Here is a 24,329-nt window from a genome sequence, read left to right as displayed (position 1 = left end):
ATTTGAAAGCATGGTAAAGGAAATGTTATAAGAACTATTCTTTTAGTCTGTGTGGCAATGCCTGTGAGGAAACATCATGATGAAGAAAGCGTATGTGACCTTGGGAGCCCAGAATAGGAGCAAACTCCCGGACGAGGAGCATAGAGAGATCTACATTCAGGGTAAGGACTAGAGGGGATCTGTGGGGGAGGGGGAGGGGCACACTTTCCCTCTCCTGGAGCCTCCTTCTTTTGACTTTTCTGTTAATTCTGGTGGGTAATTTGTATTCATAATTCCCTGTTTGAATGTTTTAAGTGTAGCAGTGTGCTTTCAGAATAAAGATGTTTTTTTTTAAATATTGTAATTGTAGCTGTTGCACAAATATATGCACAATACTTTTCTGTAAATGTGAATTACCCTGTAATCTGCTCAGGCTAACTACGTCTGAGATTTGATACTGTTTATCAAACTGATTCACTGCATTATTTGTGTGTGTGTGTGTGTGTGTGTGTGTGTGTGTGTGTGTGTGTGTGTGTGTGTGTGTGTGTGTGTGTGTGTGTGTCTAAATATATATATATATATATATATGTATATATATATATTTATACATACAGTATATGTATACATAGATACATACATACATATATATATATATATGTATATATATATATATATATATATATATATTAGTCTGTTTTGTTGGGGGCAGTTTGTATCCATTTTTTTTTACTTCAGTTCAGTGTTCTTTTATTGGTTTATGATGCATTGGAGCCATTTCTAGGAGGTGGAAACGTGCTCATTTTACACATCTCTGTCTCGTTTAATTATTACGGGTCACCATGACTTTTTTTTTACAGAAAAGCATAGTAAATTGGCAGAATGAAGACATCATAAGTTCATAGGTTCATAGGTAGGTACTAGGCTATTGGCCCTAGGGCCTATATAAGCCTAGCCAAAAAAATGTAACCTGGCTTTCGCCACCCAAGAAAATTATTTTCCTGTGCCCCTGTTGAGCAGAGCCACAGAAGTCATCCCTGGGATGAATTTCCCATTTCCCATCCAATCATCAAGATTTTTCTTGAAGAGTGCTAATGAGGAGCTCTGTTTGACATAGATAGGTAGTCTGTACCAGAGTATGGGAAGTCTCTGGGACAGGAATCTATCCCTCCAACATGTTCTGTTTATTGTAGTGACAAGGTTTAGGTCCCCAGAGCATGTAGCTCGGAGGGATTGGGATTTCTTTAAGTGGAGCATGTCCAACAGCTCTGGGTTTGACATAGCTTTGTATGTTAGGCAGAGATTGCCCCTGAGTAGGCGATATGCGATGGAGTAAAGCTGTAGTTTTTTTAGACAGTCTGCATAGGGCATCTGTTTGAGGCCAGTAATCCTCTTTTGTGAGTATTTTCTGGTCTTTCTTCCAGTTCTAGATGTCTTGTGAGGTACATACCAAAAGGGGCGTTGTACTCTATAATGGGTCTAATGAGTGATGAGTAGAGGGGAACAATGACCTCTTTTTTTCTGGATGAGAATCGTCAGGATTGAAAAAAGAGGGCTGTAAAGGGGAATAAATGGTGGAGTTATAGGAGGTGAGAATTCAGCCTATTGGTCCGGCCTTCCAAAACAGTCCCAGTTTCTCATGTGCCCCCTTGGGAAAATGAATTGCCCACCCCTGCCTCAGAGGCTTAGTAGTAGAGTCATTGGATACAGTATTACTATGTGTATCTGTGAGTGCTGTTTTAAAAGAGTGTTTTCATGACTGCTGAGGACCCTTTCTTTGATTGTACTGCACAGGAAGCCTTAGTGTTTTACGAAGGTTACCTGAAAGTGCGTCAACATACGTATGTTTTATGTATAGGGTCTTTACCCTGTGCAGGTGAGGTTCCACTGACAACCTATATAGCATTAGTTTTGGTTGTATGAGAGAGTTTTGCCTCCAGTGTTAATGTGTATTTACACCTCCTGCATACTTTATCTGTTTTATTAAAAATAAGTGGGTTGTCATTGTACATGAGGCAGCTACTACAGTGATTGAGAATATCCATCTTAACCAGATTTCCACAAAGAATTGGGAAGTACATATCCATGGCTGCTAATCTGCTAGGGAGGAGTGAGGGAAATTTAAATACTGAATAAGTCAATAACACAAGGAACTTGATGAGCAATGAACACTCAGCTATGTGCAAACTAGATGCTCTAGTAATTAAAAAAAACCTGCTTAGTCAGTAAGTGTATTTTAAGAGAAACTGAGACAGTGAGAGATCGGAGTCTAACCAGATTACAAGGGGGGAATAACACTGTGAGAGATCTGTGTCTACACAGATTATAAGGGGGAATAGCATTGTGAGATCTGTGTCTACACAGATTACAAGGGGGGATAACACTGTGAGATCTGTGTCTACACAGATTACAAGGGGGAGTAACACTGTGAGAGGTCTGTGTCTACACAGATTACAAGGGGAATAACAATGTGAGATCTGTGTCTACACATATTAAAAGGGGGAATAACACTGTGAGAGATCTGTGTCTACACAGATTACAAGGGGGAATAGTACTGTGAGAGATCTGTGTCTGCACAGATTACAAGGGGGAATAAGACTGAGAGATCTGTGTCTACACAGATTACAAGAGGGAATAACACTGTGAGAGATCTGTGTCTACACAGATTACAAGGGGGAATAACACTGTGAGATCTGTGTCTACACAGATTACAAGGGGAATAACACTGTGAGAGATCTTTGTCTACACAGATTACAAGCGGGAATAACACTGTGAGATCTGTGTCTACACAGATTACAAGGGGAATAACACTGTGAGAGATCTGTGTCTACACAGATTACAAGGGGGAATAACACTGTGAGACATCTATGTCTACACAGATTACAAGGGGGAATAACACTGTGAGAGATCTGTGTCTACACAGATTACAAGGGGGAATAACACTGTGAGAGATCTGTGTCTACACAGATTACAAGGGAGAATAACACTGACAGATCTGTGTCTACACAGATTACAAGGGGGAATAACACTGAGAGATCTGTGTCTACACAGATTACAAGGGGGAATAACACTGAGAGATCTGTGTCTACACAGATTACAAGGGGGAATAACACTGAGAGATCTGTGTCTACACAGATTACAAGGGGGAATAACTGTGAGAGGTCTGTGTCTACACAGATTACAAGGGGAATAACACTGTGAGAGATCTGTGTCTACACAGATTACAAGGGGGAATAACACTGTGAGAGATCTGTGTCTACACAGATTACAAGGGGAGATAACACTGTGAGATCTGTGTCTACACAGATTACAAGGGGGAATAACACTGTGAGAGATCTGCGTCTACACAGATTACAAGGGGGAATAACACTGTGAGAGATCTGTGTCTACACAGATTACAAGGGGGAATAACACTGTGAGACATCTATGTCTACACAGATTACAAGGGGGACTAACACTGTGAGAGATCTGTGTCTACACAGATTACAAGGGGGAATAACACTGAGAGATCTGTGTCTACACAGATTACAAGGGGGGATAACACTGAGAGATCTCTGTCTACACAGATTACAAGGGGGATAACACTGTGAGATCTGTGTCTACACAGATTACAAGGGGAATAACACTGTGAGATCTGTGTCTACACAAATTACAAGGGGAATAACACTGTGAGAGATCTGTGTCTACACAGATTACAAGGGGGAATAACACTGTGAGACATCTATGTCTACACAGATTACAAGGGGGAATAACACTGTAAGAGATCTGTGTCTACACAGATTACAAGGGGGAATAACACTGTGAGAGATCTGTGTCTACACAGATTACAAGGGGGAATAACACTGTGAGATCTGTGTCTACACAGATTACAAGGGGGAATAACACTGAGAGATCTGTGTCTATACAGATTACAAGGGGGAATAACACTGAGAGATCTGTGTCTACACAGATTACAAGGGGGGATAACACTGAGAGATCTGTGTCTACACAGATTACAAGGGGATAACACTGTGAGATCTGTGTCTACACAGATTACAAGGGGGAATAACACTGAGAGATCTGTGTCTACACAGATTACAAGGGGGAATAACACTGTGAGAGATCTGTGTCTACACATATTACAAGGGGGAATAACACTGTGAGATCTGTGTCTACACATATTACAAGGGGGGATAACACTGAGAGATCTGTGTCTACACAGATTACAAGGGGGAATAACATTGAGAGATCTGTGTCTACACAGATTACAAGGGGGAATAACACTGAGAGATCTGTGTCTACACAGATTACAAGGGGGAATAACACTGAGAGATCTGTGTCTACACAGATTACAAGGGGGAATAACACTGTGAGAGATCTGTGTGTACACAGATTACAAGGGGGAATAACACTGTGAGATCTGTGTCCACACAGATTACAAGGGGGAATAACACTGACAGATCTGTGTCTACACAGATTACAAGGGGGAATAACACTGAGAGATCTGTGTCTTCACAGATTACAAGGGGGATTAAGCTGCGAGATATCAGCATCTATGCAGTTCACTACTAGTCGCTGCTGAGTGGATAGCGGCAGTTCTAACTAAAGATTGTAAAAACATCAAAAAGTCCAGATATTCAACACAGAAAACCTCAATTAATGCAGCTGTGACAAAACAATGCGAAAAACATAGGGATTTCATGTTGTTATGCTGTACCCTTTCCTCATGCCCACAATATCATACAGCAGTGTAAAGCCATTAAGGCAGAAAATATCTGTTGATGCATGTCCCAGTATTGTAAGTTTGGATAGCTCAATTGTTTAAGACTCCACCCTCACCCCAAGATAGGTGAGCCCGTAACATACTACATTTCCCATCCCCACCAGCTGACCCTTCAAGTACAGGACTCAGTATTCAAATCCAGATTGCCTAGATATCAGTTGTAAGGGTTCTGTCCTTATGTACCCCGGAGCTGGCACCAGAACAATATAACTGTAACTGTTTCGGATTAGGGAGTGTGACAAACTTCAGGCTGCATATTTAGGAAACTTGATGTAAACATGTATTTAGATGTTTCCTTAACAGAACTATCTGTGTATTAGATGGCACTGTGCATTACTGGGTGTCAGAAGATTAAGCAAGGTTTCTGCCTGGACATTCACTTAATGTATTTAATCAGTAATGTCCAGTTTTGTGAAGCATCTGTCTGGGGATGCTTTTGGTCTGAGGAATATCATACCAATGTGTTTATTTCAGTACTTTGCAGAGAAACTCCCTGTAGAGTTAAAGCTACTAGTGAACGCAAAAGCTGACACATACATGGGCTTGTATGTATGAGTTGCCATTTTAATAACCTTTTAAATGTGTACTTTTGACTTCTGCTCTGAACCTTTTCCCATGCCATTCTAGCTTGAATTTAACCTTACACAAAATGTCTGCTCTGTTTTCATTATCTATGTTATTTAATTTACTGCCATGCACAACACTTCTGTTTTGATCTATGGTGTTTTTGTAATGAAGATATAGCCTTCCACTGTACTGTTACAGTAATGTGCAACCCTGGCTTGTTTTAACTGGCATACATGTGGGATATACTTTGAGTTCTTAACAACAGACTGATTTTCTAACAAACTTCTGTTCTAATGAGGCCGGTCTTGTCTCTGTGCTAAATTTTAGAATGTTCTATATTCTGAAAATTGTAGTACAATCTTTTTTATGTTGATGCCAGCCAGGGTTCATATGGGGTCTTCCAGCAGAACAAGAAATACACAGGTAATGTAGGGACATTCATTTCTCTGTCTTTATCTGGGTTATGTTGGTCTTATTTCTGCTTCTAGGAGAGCAAATGATGTGACACACAGGCCTATCAGAGTACAGACTAACTTCTGTTACCATGGGAATTCTGTTTATTATAGTGCCCTATTATTTTAGCTGTGTGAAGTAAGACTGCAGAGTATAGTCACACAAATACTCAGAGGAAGGAGTAATTCCAGACAAAATGATTTCAGTGTATTAGGCAGGGATGTTCCAAATTAAGCACTGTAGTTTGTAGTTCTGATGCGAGTCATAAAATGTTTCTTATTTGATACTTGATAAGATAACAGGTTAGTATATTTTAACAAATGAAAAGAAAAAAGCTCTCCCTTTATTTTGTTTTGCAGACTGAAGAAAAAACTGGAAATTCTTTGTTAAGCACTGGGTCTGTCATTAGATAAATAATCTGAAGAACTGCATACACATCTTAATGCAAGTAAGGGAGTAAAGTAGATGGAAGGCCATGAAGAACTCCAGGAAACAGAAGTTCCAAGGTAAGAAATGCAGGTGTACTCACATGGTGAATGAGGTTGTTTAAACTCTGATTTTCATTACTTCCATGATTTCTCCTACTTTTTCATTTGCAAAAAAAATCCATAAATGATTTTTGTTCTGCCGCTTACATATCTTATAAGACATACTTTTGTGGTGCAGCATATAACAGTCATGAAGAACTGAAGAAGAAGGCTGACCTTAGCTTTAATGCACCATTGAAATGACTAGCTAAGTGATACTGTCATGTAGCATCACTGATTACAGTAGTGACAATCATGGGTAAAAGGAAACTCACTCTTACGTCACACTTTATCAGTTAAAGTTCAGCAACAGAGAATGCACAAGGTCATATATAACCCTCATCTAAAGAATGCAGGTACATTTCTATCTTAAATATAAAATGTATGCTACTCTGGCCTAACAAACTGTGTTGAGTCATTGTGCTATTGATTCACCCAGCTCAGGTGGGATTCATTCCTGTTCGGCATATTAACAACAATATATGGAGGGTGCTGTGGCAATACAGCTGCTTACAGGCAGTTAACTGAAAACCATAGTCTTGAGTTTTAACACTGTAAAGGCGTTTTAGAGAATTTCTTGGAACTGCTTATTCAAGACCTTGGCTAGATTTGGGCTACCTAGTCTCATGTGTGATGCAGTCAAGTCGGGATGCTTATTATCCATTGCTTGTACTGAAATAAGATTGAGTTTTTAGCTTGCAATGGCCATTAAGTATGGCAGTACCTTTTCACCTTTGTAATTTAAATCAGCCGATGAACCCCTGGATCTGGTAATATACATGACCTTGGCCAAAACGTTGCAAGGTGAACTCTTACAGGTCTTTCTATCATCTTCTTGTGGTCAGACTTATTTTAGCCCACTGTGTGCATTTAGATACAGGCAATTTAAATCTTATCATTTTTTGCTCCAGTTTCTTGGTAGTAACATCAAAAACGAACCTCCTGCGTGAGAGCAATTGCACGGATCGAAGCAAAGATTCAGAAAAACATCAAGTGAGCCAGCAAACTGTTGCCTGAAAGAAAATTTATTATATAAATGTAAAAGACATAAAAACAACAAACAACCAGACCGGTTTTGGCTGGAATAAGAACCACAGCCTTCCTCAGTGTAAAATCAATTAATCAGATGTTGCTGTTTAAATACATACAACTGATAGTTCATTGGTTCAACCTAGAATTGTTCATTTAGACCAGGTGGGAATAATCCACCTAATTTGACAATCCACTGTTTCTCTTTGGAATTTAGAATGGAGTGCCAACCTGTTTTATTGAGTTTGTTACCTTTTATAACATCAATTACCATAAAGGAAAATGTAGCAGTTTTGTGCACCAGATGATGTTTGTATAAAGCATTATTGACCTTTTTGTTTTTGATATTACTTACATGTTCAGATATTCTGAGTCTAAGGGGACGTGAAGTTTGCCCAATGTAGAAGGATCCACAAGTGCACTTAGCCAAATAGACCAACCAGTCAGTACTGCAGTTAGCAAAGAAATTAACATCATAAACTGTAGCGGAATTGCGACTGGTAAATTGTTTGGATTTACTTACTTTGTCACAATTAGTGCAATGACCGCATGGGAAACAACCAGTCAGATGTTCCCCTGTTAGGGTAGTCTGTAGTGGCTGAGACTGCTTATTGTCATGAGAATGTTTATAATGATTGAAACAGCCACCTAAGTTCTTGTCTTTTCTAAATGAAAAGAGACATCTATCTGGTATAATGTTTGCCAATTCTTGGTCACATTGTAAAATGTTCCAGTGTCTGTGTATACTGTGAATGAGAGTGTCTGAGTTCCTAGCAAATGTAGTTACAAACCTGATAGGTTGTGATGCCATGGTATTGTGTTCTTTGTAACATAACAGATCATCCCTCTTGAGTGTATCGACAACATTATTGGCTTGCAGAACATGCCCCATCTTGTAACCCCTGGATCTAAATCTGTGTAAGATCTTTTCTTTGTTCCTGAAAAGAAGATTCATCAGAACAGATATCATTCTGATGAATTGAGGAATGTTCCTAGCAATGTGTGGTGGGTGAAAGCTGGTGGCATGGAAGATGGTGTTGTATTCAGGATACTTTCTGAATACCTCAGTACTTAATATATGATCTGGTAGCCTATTGATCAATACATCCAAAAATGTAATGGTGTTGATGTCATAGTGTATTGTAAACTGAAGGCCCCATTTGTTGTCATTAAGATACAAAACAAAATCAAATAATTGATGGATCTCTCCTTTCCATACCATCCAGCAGTCGTCCAGGTAGTGTCTCCAAATATCAATGTTTTCAAGAAAAGTGCTGTTATGGCTATTGTAAATAATATGCTTTTCAACAAACGCCATAAACAAATCAGCATAGATTAGGGCAAACAATGCTCCCATTGCTGTACCCTTTGTTTGCCAATAGCAAATATCTTGATAGAAGAAGACGTTATTAGTCAGAACATGTTCTGCAAGACCAACCAAGAACTGGTTGAAATCAGGCTGATATAAACCGGCCAACTCCAGCCAATAGGCCAGGGCCTCCACACCTCCTTGATGAGGGATGTTAGTGTAGAGGGCACTTACATCAAGTGTGCACATTAACCAGTCTGGTTCCAACTGAGTATCTGAGATGATTTGTAAAAAGTTAGTAGTATCCTGTAACCGTGATCGTACTAGGAATAGCAAAGGCTTGAGATGTTTGGTAAGATATAGTGATAATGGTTCAGTGATGTAACCCTTCTGTGAAACAATGGGTCTACCTGGTGGGTTCAACGGGTCCTTATGTATTTTGGGTAAAAAGTAAATATATTGGTTGGCTGAGTCCTGGATCATGAGCTGATGCACAGTGTCATTAATGCCCTCGTTCCTTGCACACAACAGGAAATCATCAATCTGTTTTTTGAACCTGAATGTGGGATCAATCGCCATTTCAGAATAATATCTGTTATCAGAAAGTTGTCTTTTGGCCTCATTGTCATAATCGGACCAGTTTAAGATGACTACAGCCCCACCTTTATCAGCAGAAATGATCACTATGTTGCTATTGTTCTGTAATTCCTTGATTGCTTGTTTCTCAGCCAATGTGGTGTTGTTCGATTTGTACCGTATCACAGACCTAGAGAAGTGTAGATTTTTGAGTATACTATTCTGAAATTGATGTACAATGGGATGCATGGGAGGAAGAAAACGTGATTTGTGATGAATAAATTTATCTTGACTGTAGTTGTTGTCCGTATCACCAAAATGCAATTTCAGATTTAACAGTCTACAAAAGGACATGACATCCTGTGCTAATACATCTTCAGATACCATGAAACCTGGTATAAATGTAAGACCTTTATTAAGAACAGACAAATGTATAGGTGACAACACAAAGTCTGATAAGTTTAAAACATTCACATTTGGAATCACATTTACTTTTGCATTGCTAATTTCAATAGGCTCTGTATGCTGTTTATTTTTCTTATGTTTTCTCCCCCCTCGTTGATATCTGGGCCTAAAGGGATAGATGCTGGTGTTCTTTTCGGGAACGGTGAACCTGATGCAGCCTGGAAATCACTGTCAGTACAGGAAGAAAGGTCATCAGTAGATGAACCAATATCTGGTGTACGATTTCTAAGTATGGATCTAGGTCTTTTACGTTTGTGAGTTCGTATTGGATGTGGTGTGAATCTCACATGTTTATTGGTGTTGCTGAAAGGGTTAGTACTTTGATAATCTAATTGGTCTCTTTTAAATTTCTTGATTTTTCTCATTTTCAGTTGTTCCTCCAAATTATTTAAATCTGAAGCCACTTTGGTCAACTGTTTGTTAAAGAATGTTTGCCCTTCAAATGGTTGTACATCATTAACTAGTTTCATGACTGCACTGATTTCACGATCGATAACTCGGTCATGAAACTTGGCTAGTGCTTCAACAAAGGACATAGTAGCCTGTTGCTGAATAGCTGCCCATTGATTATTGAGTTCCTCATCAGCTTCCCCCACATGTGGTTGTATTCTCACTCTAAGTCCTCTTGGTGTTATGTTTTTGGCAATATAAGCCTTGAACAATTTTGAATGCCAAACATTGGATCTGATGGATCTGAGATGTTTGTGTAACTGATCAAAAGCTATTCCGCATGTGGACTCTGGGCCCAAGGCCTCACCTGTATTGACATTGGGTATACAAGAACCTAATCCAAAGGCCCCAAGGTCTTCCCTGTCTGCTGATAATCCAGAGTCCAAACTAAGGAGATCCATCTCAATGTCAATGAAAATAAAAATAAAAAGTTACAGATGAAGACTTGGGATAACTAAAACAATGGTATATGATAGTTGGTTCAGAAAAACAGACAATAATAGCCAAAATCCCAAAAATGGAAATGCTACGTCAAAAAATGAACCATCATGAACCTGTTCACAAAATAAAGAGATAATGATAGCCTTTGATAAACAACTGATAGTATAATGTACAGAAGGCTACGTCTCTTTCAGGTAATCAAAAAAAGGAATAGCTATATGATATTATGAAATTTGCTAAATAATATCCAAAATCTAGCTTGGAACATGTAATTTAAGAAGAACCCAAGTGATATAAGCCATGGGAAAGAAGTGTAATCAGTGGCAGAAATAGCCACAATGAAAAAAATCCAAGTATCCTTGTGAATATCAATGCAGTCAAGAAACCAGTATAATGTATGTACTATGATATTTCCAACAAACAAAAATGGAGGACCTAGGAGTAAGAGGAATATATAATAGGAATCAATAAAGTTCCTAATGGCTGTTGGTATGGGATCCAATATTTGCACTATGTTGATAACTGTTCCATGAATGTAAGGTATCCAGTTTTCATATGTATGACAATTGGATGACGTTTAAATAAACCTACTGGTTCAACTCCTGGTATTTATTGGCCAAAGTTTGATTAGAAAAAATATATATATTTTTGGTAAGACCCAACTCCATCTATTGAGCCACTAAATCTGTAAAACACTTTACATAGATAGATAACTATCCAGCTTAGTGTTAATATTGTAAGTCTGACTGATTTATACTATAATTAAATGTGTTTAGTTAAAGTACCCAATGTATTTATAAATAAAATTGTTCATAGCTAAATTCACATTGCTGGGTATTAGTTATTGTTTATAAACCATATAAGCAAAAAACTCTCCACATGCCATAAACAAATTCAGAATCTATAGCTAGGAACACATTGGAATAATAGTACCAAAAAGTACCAATGTATTAGTAACCAGAAACTGAATGCATCATAATTATTCCTACACCGTCCTGCACAATCCAATAACAAAGCAAATAATGGACAATGATAAATCAACTGATATAAAGAAGTTAAAAGTCTAATTGGAAAGAAATCCAGGCAGAAATTATCTAGAACCGAACCTGTACAAGGCTAAATCCCGAATATATTTCTCACATGAGATGTCGCCAAGTAGTCCAGTATTGGTTGGCAGTTGGTAATGAATCCACATAGACAGTTTTTGGTCCCTGAATTCCAACTTATGATACACACTGAAGAGCCCTTAGTCAATATGTAGGGTAAAGATTGAAAACAATATCTTGTTGATTAATAGCGTAGGCAAAATAAGATATATGAGTCATACGACCGCAAAAGCAAGCCTCCTACTGGTTTGTGGTCGATGATAAATCCACATGAACTGTTCCCCACAAAAACACAGTGTCCTATAAACAGCCAAAGTTGAAAAAATGCAAAACCGGCCGAAAGAGGCCTGGAAGGTATGAAAAGGGAAAAGAAAAAATAGTACCTTGGTTTTGTTTTGGTCACAAATATTCACATATGGATGGCGCCTATGGAAAAGCAACCCATATAAACCGGATCAACTGGAAAATAAATCCAAAAATAATGGGTGATAACAGGAACCCAAATGCTGATAAGAAACTTGTTCGCCTGAACCAACTGGATTCGTCAGTGGTAAATCCACATGAACTGTTCCCCTCAAAAACACAGATTCCTGTACACAGTAAAAATTAAAAAATGCAAAAAGATGCAACGAACGGCCAAAAAAGGCCAAAAGGTGTGGTAAGAAAAGAATAAAGAAAAAACATTACCTTGATTTTGTTTTGAACACAAATGTTCATATATGGAAGGCGCCCATGAGAAAACAGCCAATAGTGACCAAATCAACTGAAAAATAGCTGCAAAACCATTAGGTGATGAAAAAGAACCCAAACGCTAATGGTAAACTTGTTCATTTAAATGTAGATATTGAACGATGCCTCCGTAGGACTGTGTATCCATGTAACAGCATACAATGACTCTGGAAAACCGCAAACAAGCGACTGGTACCTTTGAACTGCAAAATACAGGAACATATGTGTAATCCAAAATGGTAAACAGCATAAAAATGCCAAGGTTTGTCCAACAATCAGGTTAGCTCCAAAAAATAGATCCAATAAGGTGAACCAAACGAACAAACAATAATCCAAAAAAGTAGATGACTGCAGCGATAATCTGCAGTCTGCATCAGGTACACAGGCCCCCAGCAGGATGTGAGACCGAGTGTAACATCTAAAATGAACCTCCTGCGCAAGAGCAATTGCACGGCTCAAAGCAAAGATTCAGAAAAACATCAAGTGAGCCAGCAAACTGTTGCCTGAAAGAAAATTTATTATATAAATGTAAAAGACATAAAAACAACAAACAACCAGACCGGTTTCGGCTGCAATAAGAACCACAGCCTTCCTCAGTGTAAAATCAATTAATCAGATGTTGCTGTTTAAATACATACAACTGATAGTTCATTGGTTCAACCTAGAATTGTTCATTTAGACCAGGTGGGAATAATCCACCTAATTTGACAATCCGCTTTTTCTCTTTGGAATTTAGAATGGAGTGCAAACCTGTTTTATCGAGTTTGTTACCTTTTATAACATCAATTACCATAAAGGAAAATTTAGCAGTTTCTTGGTTCCCGTGTTCCCTGCTAAACATGTGTATGTCACCATGACAATAGCACATTACCCAGACAGCCCAGTTAACCTTTTTTTTTTTTAAACTTTAATCCTAACCCCATGAGTATTTGTTTGCAGATGCCTAAGAGGTACAGGCAGAGTGGACATCATGAGGGTACATCACTTGTTTAGTTAGGTGATATAGCCACTGAATAGTCTGTCTCCCTTGCAAGTCAGATGTATTCCTGCAGGTCTTCAGTCTCCAGCAGAAATGCACTGACAAACTTTATGTCTTGATATATACACCTCCCCTCACCCCATCCCCGAATGAGGAGACAAGTGGGCTTAGCCCCTCATTCTCATCATTCTTTCTTTTCGGCCAGAGTTTCCAGTGCCTAGGCCATACTTGGATCTACTGGGCCATAATCCATGTTCCCTCTCTCTGCAGGTGTCTTTTCCCCTGAGGTGTCACTGTAATTTTGATAATTTTAAATATGTTTACTAATATCTTCAACTACAGAATTAATTACAGGAGTATATAGGTTATATAGGTTATTTGTTTCTAGTTTGTTCGTTTGTGTCAGCTAGGAAGGACTGTGGGTTCCAGTGACTAGCTGATTCTGTCAGGTATTTGGGGATGTTGGTAGCATTCTAAGTTCAGGAGAGTAAAGAGCTGTAGAGATGCATCCGAGCTGAATGAGTTGCATATTTTGCATTGATATAGCTTCTCACCTACTTCTGATTAGGAGTTCAATTTGATCGAGTCAATACTGGTGGAAAAAAATACTGCTCCCCATGGGGTTTTCATTCACCAGTGTTAGTGGTACAACAGTATACTTTTCTTGATGCTAGAATGCCAAAAGCTTTTGGGTATTTTCCTTTCAGTATAGAACCTCTACATGGTATTGTTTTTAAAGAAACATGAAAGTGAAATACTGACCCTTGTCTGGGAATTGAAACCAGGACCTCCTGCATTGTGTGCAGTTGTCACTGCTACTGAACTAACAGCTGGTTTTTGAATATAAGTCTCAGGGCTTTCCTTTCATGTTTCACTTATTGAGAGAAGAATATATACATTTTATATTTATTAAAATACATAACAAAAAGAAAATAATAGTACATAAATCATATTGTTTGTATTTACAATATCTGTAGAAATGTTTACACTTTTTGTATCCTTTTCTGATATATTTGTACATATCCCCCAACTCTTCTGCCAAAGCTAAAATTTTATTTTCCCATCTCTTTATTATTGCTGCATTTTTTATTGAACCAAGTGTCCACGCATCTCTGATTCCAGATGTACTGTAGACAGCACATTTTCTCTCTATTTCTGCAATCTAATTTTCAGGAAATCTGTTATAATATTCACAAGTATGCCTCTCAAATGCCCACATTTTCACAGAACATCCAGATTTTTGCTTTATTTTTTTCTGTTCCTCAAAAAATTTGAGATTTTCTGGGCATCAGTGAGGACTGAAGTCACTAAATAATGACACGTATTTGATTTTCAGACTTGATATCCTTCATAAAATACATGTTATTTCAAAACCTGTTATTGTAGCAACTTTCTAAGTTTGAGCAATATTTAACAATTTTCCCTGATTTGGGGCCTTTGTCTCCCAATTATTTTTGGTTTTGTCCAGATTTCTTGCACTTAGAGATTGAGAAGTATTCCCACAAATAATCATCCCTTTGTTATTTTAACAAATATAAAAAATATCTAAAATAACCAAATCCTAAAACTTTTATATTCAGTTACATTTACAGAAGACACACTGAATGGTCTCCTCACAATTGCAAACATGAAATAAACATTATTTCTTGTAATTTTGTGTACTACATGAAAGCCTTAGTGCTCTTTTTTTTGCAAAGAAATCAACATAAACATTCTTCTCAATGCTTTTTAACTTCAAATGTTTTTTCTTCTTGGCTTTTATTGCCTCTATTTTTTCTCCATCAAGCCACTTCACTGTGTTTATATAATAAAATTATGTTAATACCCATGTACCATACATTATTTTATGGTTTTAATGGTATTTCATTCCCATAATTTAACCTTTACCTAATATTCTGAATTTCTTGTGCACATTTAAGAATGTGACTTCTGTGCTTCCATTGTGGTTTAGCAATGACAAGTGGCTTTGATTTGGGATAAGAGGTGGACAGTGGAGAAGAACTGACTCTTGGAGAATATGAGTCTGTATTTGGTGGTTCCCTGGAACACGATTACCAGTCAGTTAGGAAATAATGAAAAAATATTTTGATTGTTGTGAAAAAATGTTTTTTTTATCTTGTCCTGTGATTCTGTGACTAGCATTTCTATGGTATTATATTGGGATGAAACGGCTCAGCTTAAAATGACCTCCTGGTCAATAGCCTAGTTTATTATTATTTATTTATTTATTATATTTATTTTACATTTATTTATTTATTTTACATTTGTTGACCGGGATGGTCCGACTGAGCTTAATAGCCCTTTTTCAGCGGAGGCCTGGGGAGTAAAGCTCCACAGTATACAGGTCATTAAAAGCATTAGAATTTCACAGTAGTTACAATGAAAGTATATTAGTTAAATACAGAGGTTATTAGTTCAGCAGCTTCATTGTTTGAAATGTAAGCATTAAACAATATAAGGCAATAATTCATAAAAAGCAGCAATAATTATAGGTAACTGTAGATGTATCAAATAGTTAAATGAGATCAGAAGAGGAAATGAGATCTGTAGATGTATAGTATACAGAGGTTGTAATTCGTCATTGGAGGTAAAAGAGGACATGCTGATAGTGTAAAGTTAGGTAGAGTTTAGCAAGTGGACTGAATGTACTTTATGGAGGATGATAACAAGGGCAGGACCAGCATGCTTTTAGGTGTTCTTTGGTTGCAGTTTTGAATTGATTAGTTTGTGTAAGAGACCCGATTTCTAGTGGCAGTTTATTCCATGCTATAGAAGGATTAAATTGTATTTTATTATTAAAGTGAACACATGAGACATAAAAACAAACAGTGACCAATATGTCCAGGAAGAAACTGCATAGATACCTCAGAGGTATATAACTCTGGACTTTACTTGGTTTCACTTCTTTGTTAATAAACTTAGAAAATATTGCTGGGGCATGAAAAAAACGGTGCTTAGCTTTGGGTGAAAAAAAACAGAAAGAGAAAATAAAAGTAAAGGGAAAGAAGAAAATATGATAGGAGATGCCTTTTAGTAGGCAGATAAGAAGTAAAGAGGGCTGCTGCCAGGTTATATAAAAGTCCAGGTAACAGTCCAGTAATATCCTATGATCCTGTGACTAGCATTTCTATGGTATTACATATGGATGAAACGGCTAGGCTTAAAATGACCACCGTGTCAATAGCCTAGTAATATCCAATGATCCTATGGTCCTCTGAGAAGGTGGCCTAGTCATTAAAAAATATCATTTGTACGAGGGATCATCTTGAGGTGCATGATACAACCAAGTTTTAGTGGTGGTGGGCTAATGATCTCTGTAAAAGGTATTAATTGATGTGTGGAGTGATAGCGTCTCATCCCAAGAAACCCAGGAGATGATTAATCTCTTCTGATTGGTTATTATAAACCACATTTTGGATGGGTGCTCCAGAAGTGTGTATATCTGGAGTTTTATCAGACAGCTGGTATTTGTGGAGAGGGTGTGTTTGTGTATATCTGGAGTTTTCTCAGACAGCTGGTATTTGTGGAGAGGGTGTGTTTGTGTATATCTGAGTTTTCTCAGACAGCTGGTATTTGTGGAGAGGGTGTGTTTGTGTATATCTGGAGTTTTCTCAGACAGCTGGTATTTGTGGAGAGGGTGTGTTTGTGTATATCTGGAGTTTTCTCAGACAGCTGGTATTTGTGGAGAGGGTGTGTTTGTGTATATCTGGAGTTTTCTCAGACAGCTGGTATTTGTGGAGAGGGTGTGTTTGTGTATATCTGGAGTTTTCTCAGACAGCTGGTATTTGTGGAGAGGGTGTGTTTGTGTATATCTGGAGTTTTCTCAGACAGCTGATATTTGTGGAGAGGGTGTGTTTGTGTATATCTGGAGTTTTCTCAGACAGCTGGTATTTGTGGAGAGGGTGTGTTTGTGTATATCTGGAGTTTTCTCAGACAGCTGGTATTTGTGGAGAGGGTGTGTTTGTGTATATCTGGAGTTTTCTCAGACAGCTGATATTTGTGGAGAGGGTGTGTTTGTGTATATCTGGAGTTTTCTCAGACAGCTGGTATTTGTGGAGAGGATGTGTTTGTGTATATCTGGAGTTTTCTCAGACAGCTGATATTTGTGGAGAGGGTGTGTTTGTGTATATCTGGAGTTTTCTCAGACAGCTGGTATTTGTGGAGAGGGTGTGTTTGTGTATATCTGGAGTTTTCTCAGACAGCTGGTATTTGTGGAGAGGGTGTGTTTGTGTATATCTGGAGTTTTCTCAGACAGCTGATATTTGTGGAGAGGGTGTGTTTGTGTATATCTGGAGTTTTCTCAGACAGCTGATATTTGTGGAGAGAGTGTGTTTGTGTATATCTGGAGTTTTCTCAGACAGCTGGTATTTGTGGAGATGATGTGTTTGTGTATATCTGGAGTTTTCTCAGACAGCTGGTATTTGTGGAGAGGGTGTGTTTGTGTATATCTGGAGTTTTCTCAGACAGCTGGTATTTGTGGAGAGGGTGTGTTTGTGTATATCTGGAGTTTTTTCAGACAGCTGGTATTTGTGGAGAGGGTGTGTTTGTGTATATCTGGAGTTTTCTCAGACAGCTGGTATTTGTGGAGATGGTGTGTTTGTATATATCTGGAGTTTTCTCAGACAGCTGGTATTTGTGGAGAGGGTGTGTTTGTGTATATCTGGAGTTTTCTCAGACAGCTGGTATTTGTGGAGAGGGTGTGTTTATGTATATCTGGAGTTTTCTCAGACAGCTGGTATTTGTGGAGAGGGTGTGTTTGTGTATATCTGGAGTTTTCTCAGACAGCTGGTATTTGTGGAGAGGGTGTGTTTGTGTATATCTGGAGTTTTCTCAGACAGCTGGTATTTGTGGCAGGGTGTGTTTGTGTATATCTGGAGTTTTCTCAGACAGCTGGTATTTGTGGAGAGGGTGTGTTTGTGTATATCTGGAGTTTTCTCAGACAGCTGGTATTTGTGGCGAGGGTGTGTTTGTGTATATCTGGAGTTTTCTCAGACAGCTGGTATTTGTGGAGAGGGTGTGTTTGTGTATATCTGGAGTTTTCTCAGACAGCTGGTATTTGTGGAGATGGTGTGTTTGTGTATATCTGGAGTTTTCTCAGACAGCTGGTATTTGTGGAGATGGTGTGTTTGTGTATATCTGGAGTTTTCTCAGACAGCTGGTATTTGTGGAGAGGGTGTGTTTGTGTATATCTGGAGTTTTCTCAGACAGCTGGTATTTGTGGAGAGGGTGTGTTTGTGTATATCTGGAGTTTTCTCAGACAGCTGATATTTGTGGAGAGGGTGTGTTTGTGTATATCTGGAGTTTTCTCAGACAGCTGGTATTTGTGGAGAGGGTGTGTTTGTGTATATCTGGAGTTTTCTCAGACAGCTGGTATTTGTATAGAGGGTGTGTTTGTGTATATCTGGAGTTTCCTCAGACAGCTGGTATTTGTGGAGACGGTGTGTTTGATAGTCAGGGTGACCCTTCTCATTATCTGACTCCTTTTTACGAAATGCTGAGACAGAACCCAAGTCCTCAGATCCTGGCTGCCCCAGTTTGAACACTAGTTAGCTTCATCGCTGGTTGGAGCTTTTCCGCTTTTAAAATGAACATGCACTATGCCTATATATATATATATATTCATGCAAGAACATTTTTGTTGATTTATTTTATTGCAGCTTGTCAAAACTGCACTGTCTTGTCCACACCTCTCAACCTGCAGACATTGAAAACAGGGACAGATGCCCTTGAAAGGTGTGAAAATCTTGCCAAATATGTGGACATGTAATTAGCGTAAAACATGAATACCAAATTGTACATAATTCTTCCCTCTTACAGTAGGAATGTAGGATACTACTCAGAAGCACACGTTTAAAAATGAGAATGACAAAATGTTGGAAAATATAAGCACATTATTAAAGAAGCACTATAAAATACGTAGACTTTAATGAACTGTATTGCAAAATTATACTTTACAAGGTCATTTATTGTTGCTTCTAAAAATGAAGATTTAAGATCACCAGAGCTGTGCTTGCAAATGGCCTATTGAGATCAGTGTACTACCCAAACAAAGCAATATAAATAAATAAATTCATAATTAAATAAGTAATGCCATTTGTATTAAATTATTGTTGGTGCTAATATGTTGGATCTTGTAGTATCATGTTCTATGTACTAGACAGATTCAGTAATCACGTATAATGAGGGAGATTCTGAAAATTATGTGAGGGGGCAAATCAATCCAGAATATAGGGACATGCGTCCAAAAATAGGGACATCATAAATCAGGACTGAAAACAAGAACATTCCTCCAAAATAGGGACAGTTGAGAGGTCTGTCTTGTACTGTACTGTATAAACCAGCTGCGCACTCCAGTATTTTCTTCCACTTTTCCCCACAGTAGTAGTAGTAGTAGTACTAGTAGCAGTAGTACTAATAGTAGTAGCAGTAGTAGTAGTACTAGTAGCAGTAGTAGTAGTACTAGTAGCAGTAGTACTAATAGTAGTAGCAGTACTAGCAGTAGTAGTAGTACTAGTAGCAGTAGTAGTAGTAGTAGCAGTACTAACAGTAGTAGCAGTAGTAGTAGTACTAGTAGCAGTAGTACTAATAGTAGTAGCAGTAGTAGTACTAGTACTAGTAGCAGTAGTAGTAGTACTAGTAGCAGTAGTACTAATAGTAGTAGCAGTACTAGCAGTAGTAGTAGTAGTACTAGTAGTAGTAGTACTAGTAGCAGTAGTAGTAGTAGTATTAGTAGCAGTAGTACTAATAGTAGTAGCAGTACTAGTAGTAGTAGTAGTACTAGTAGCAGTAGTACTAGTAGCAGTAGTACTAATAGCAGTAGCAGTGCTAGCAGTAGTAGTAGTACTAGTAGCAGTAGTAGTAGTAGCAGTAGTAGTACAACTAGCAGAAGCAGCAGATCTAGTAGCAGTAGTACTAATAGCAGTAGCAGTACTACCAGTAGTAGTAGTACTAGTAGCAGTAGTAGTACTAGTAGTAGTAGTAGTATTGCTAGCACTACTAGTACTAGCAGTAGCAGTATTTCTTCCTCAGCCATGGAGTTGGTAAATGTAAGTTAGGAAGGTGGTGGGTGACTGGGTATATTTCAGCTTACCCCCAACTGCAAGTAAAGCCTGCTCTTGCATTTTTATTGTTTTTTTTTTTTGAGTTGCACAGCTAAAAGTTGAAAAATTGATGAATTGTGACTCAGTTTAGAATTTCTCAGTTGAACAGAAGGAAGACCCTGCAGTCTTTAGCTCCCAGTACAACATGCATTTATTTTCATGGCGTTTGTTTCACTTCTCTAGCCAAGAGGTGAATAATGCAATGTCTCCAACCCTTTTCATATTATGCTGGGAATGTCTTGACCCAGATGTCAGCTGTGGGTAGCATACGTTCCCTGATTGTTCTATGGCTAGAATTCTCTGGAATGTTTTAGGCAATCTGTCAAGCTGTATGGGGCCCAGGACCTATGCTGACTACTACTTTGATGATTTGGGTGTGCCATTGCATTGACAAGGCCCCTTTGAGGCCTAGGACCTTGCTGACTACTGGGATTGGGAAGGTGGCCTAATGGTTAAGGTGTTTGTCTTACAAACACAAGGTACAGGGTTTGAGTCTCACAAGGGATAATTGGCTAGGCTTACAATGGCTCGCGGGCAGCTAACCTAGTACTAACCTATGAACCTATGAATCTATGAACTACTTTGATGGTTTTGGGTGTACCATTGTATTGAAAAGGTTGCTTTGGGGCCCAGGACCTATGCTTAGTACTACCTTGATGATTCTGTGTATGTCATTGAATTGACAAGGTCCCTTTGAGGTCCAGGACCTATGCTGACTACTGCTTTGAATATTCTGGGTGTGTCATTGAATTGACAAAGTCCCTTTGGGGCCCAGGACCTATGCTGACTACTACTTTGATGATTTTGGATGTGCCATTGCATTGGCCAGGTCCCTCTGAGGCCCAGGATGTATGCTAACTACAGCTTTGAAGATTATGTGTGTGCCATTGAATTGACAAGGTCTCTTTGGAGCCTAGGACCTATGCTGACTACTACTTTGACAATCCTGGATGTGCCATAGCATTGACCAGGTCCCTTTGAGGCCCAGGATGCATGCTAACAACTACTTTGAAGATTTTGTGTGTGTCATTGAATTGACAAGGTCTCTATGGGGCCCAGGACCTATGCCGACTACTACTTTGTTGATTCTGGGTGTTGTTATTGAATTGACAAGGTCCTTTTGGGGCCCAGGACCTATGCTGACTACTACTTTGTTGATTCTGGGTGTTGTTATTGAATTGACAAGGTCCCCTTGGGGCCCAGGACCTATGCTGACTACTACTTTGATGATTCTGGGTGGGATATTGCATTGACTAGGTCCCTTTCTCTTAAGTATCTTTGCTGTGTATATTTATTACAGTTACCAAAAATTGTATTATAACATTTTTGAAGAAGATTTGAGCATCATGGAATTCAGATGTGGAGGATTCTTTTGCAGAGAGATCTTCATGTTTAAACAACTGGTTATTCTTAGAATGAAAGGTGTCTATATCCACATCGTTGCAGCCTAAGCTAAGACTTTACCTGGATGCTATTGATGAGTCAATGGCTAACCGGGATGTTTTATTAGTTGCCTGGTAATCCACTGAACATGAGGATGTTATTTTGGTTAATGTGTAGCTACCGTTATGTATATCATTGATGCCTGTTTATCAAATTCCTGATGTGATATCTGAGTGAACCATACTATTATTGTACAATGCCAGACTTTAATTCCATCCCATCTCATTTTTCCTACCTTACCCTCCCTTGTCTTCTGTTCTTACAATGAAGAACAAAGAAACAATGCTAACAAAAGAAGTGATAAGAAAGCTGCTTTATCTATGTAGAAAAAAACAATTAAGTCTGAAAACCTGTACAGTTTAAAAGTGTTTGTTACAGTATTTGTATATGATATTTAAAAGTATTACATTTTATAACTTTCCAAAAGAGTGAAGCTTAAGCAATCTCTTGAATATACAGGTGAAACTACCAGTCTATAAATGATGACCACTTAAAATCAACGGATGAAAATAGGGCACCCTAATGTAAAAAGTGATCATGAGGGAGGGAGGGTGGCCTAATGGTTAAGGTGTTTGCCTTACAAACACAAAGTGCAGGGTTTGAGTCTCACAAGGGATAACTGGCTAGGCTTAAAATGGCTCGCAAGGGCAGTTAGCTTAGTACTAACCTATGAACCTATGAACCTATGATACAAAAAATAACAAAAAGGAAATGGTGGGGTGGAGGAAAAAATAAACTTTGGTCTTTAAATAATAATTTATGCTTAAATGTTTACAACAGTCAATTCAAACACCCACAAGACTGTTGTATAATACATGTAACAAAAAGTCATTTTCAATTTTGCTTTTTCTAGTGTTGCATCCTTATGATACATAAGATATAACTGCATACAACATATCCTATGTAATAAGTCAATGGCATAATTGAAATTGCAGTAACATAATTATATATTAACAATATTTTAAAATATAGAAAGAATCATGGGATGGACTTTTTTGCAAGATAGCTGCACCCAATACTGCCACTTACCAAAATTTTAATGACAGGAAAATAAGTAAATGAAAAGAAATAAGTAGTCACATTGGGACATTCATCATGTTGGGTACCAGTAGTAGCAGCCATGTTTCAGGGCTCTGTAATGGGCTCCATATAATTTAATTTTGTGTTTTTGTCACATTTGGTATGTGACACAGTATTAATATCTGACTATGCAGGTAGCTGTATGCTAGGAGCAGTGATTACATGTTCAGGTATTCTTAATAAGTATTTGTGAGATATCAATTTCGGGCCTGGGGCCACTGATTTGAGACTGAAATTCAGTCTTAACAAATGTAAAATTCTGTACATTGAACCACTTAGGATAATAGAGTCCTTTGGTCTGGAAAATCAAGCAGTGCCTAAAGATAATAATGTTAATGATAATAATGGCAGCTATATATAGTGTGTGTGTGTGTGTGTGTGTGTGTGTGTGTGTGTGTGTGTGTGTGTGTGTGTGTGTGTGCATGTGTGCATGTGTGTGTGTGTGTGCACATATGTGTGTGGGTGTGTGCGTGTGCATGTGTGTTTGTGTGTGTGTGTGCACGTATGTGTGCGCGTGCATGTGTGTTTGCGCACGCTCATGCGTGTGTGTGCACGCCTGCATGTGTGTGCACGTGTGTGTGCATGTGTGCGTGCATGCATGTGTCTGCATGTGTGTGTGCGCATGTGTGTGTGCATGTATGTGCGTGTGTATGCCATGTGCATGTGTGTGTGCGCGCATGTGTGTGCACGCGCACGCATGTGTGTGTGTGTGTGTGTGTGGGTGTGTGTGCACGTATGTGTGTGTGGGTGTGCGCGTGTGTGTGCGCGCGCGTGTGTGTGTGCGTGCGCACACCTGTGTGTTTGTGTGCGTGCAAGTGTGTGTGTGTGTGTGTGTGTGTGTGTGTGTGTGTGTGTGTGCGCGTGTGTGTGTGTGTGTGTGTGTGTGTGTGTGTGTAGGTGTGGGTGTGTCTAAGGGTGCATCTTCAGTGGTGGAAGGTGGAGCATATGCTGTGTTGTTTTGTAGTACAGGTTGGTAGGCATTAATCTGAGTAGCGCAGAACTGCTCCATTTGAGCAATTCACAGTCATACAGATTCCCACTTATTGGCATATTGTTCTAGCATAGGTGTGCATAACTCTTAATCTCTACAAAGCAGGAAAGAGCAACTTGACCTGTTTGATGCAGAGCAAGTTACCCTGCTGCTCTAATGTTTATGAATCTGGATGGAAGATCTCAGTACAGATTGTTGGAAATTTAGCTAGGGCACAGTTAATTTCCCTGTTCTTCTTATAAGAGATCATTTCTATCCTCTTAAGGTACCATCAATTTAAGCAGATAACACCTTGGGAGAATGGGTCAGGAGTGTAGTGTCTGAAAGTCTTTCTCAGTGTTAAAAT

General features: G+C 38.6%; 1 protein-coding gene across 1 annotated transcript in view; it reads left to right on the top strand.

The window, feature by feature from the left end:
* Nucleotides 1-6,120: 6,120 nt before the first annotated feature.
* Nucleotides 6,121-24,329, top strand: part of SERTAD2 (SERTA domain containing 2) — a 482,135-nt gene continuing 463,926 nt past the window's right edge. Inside the window, exon 1 of the mRNA XM_044055677.1 lies at nt 6,121-6,264. Within this exon, the coding sequence (XP_043911612.1) occupies nt 6,224-6,264 (41 nt within the window). The 5' untranslated portion in view covers nt 6,121-6,223. The remainder of the gene's footprint in view (nt 6,265-24,329) is intronic.

This window comes from Protopterus annectens, chromosome 1.part2 (genome assembly GCF_019279795.1).
Source record: "Protopterus annectens isolate FY-2018-M chromosome 1.part2, PAN1.0, whole genome shotgun sequence".
Taxonomy (NCBI): Eukaryota; Metazoa; Chordata; order Ceratodontiformes; family Protopteridae; genus Protopterus; species Protopterus annectens.
This window is presented reverse-complemented; position numbering and strand designations above follow the sequence as displayed.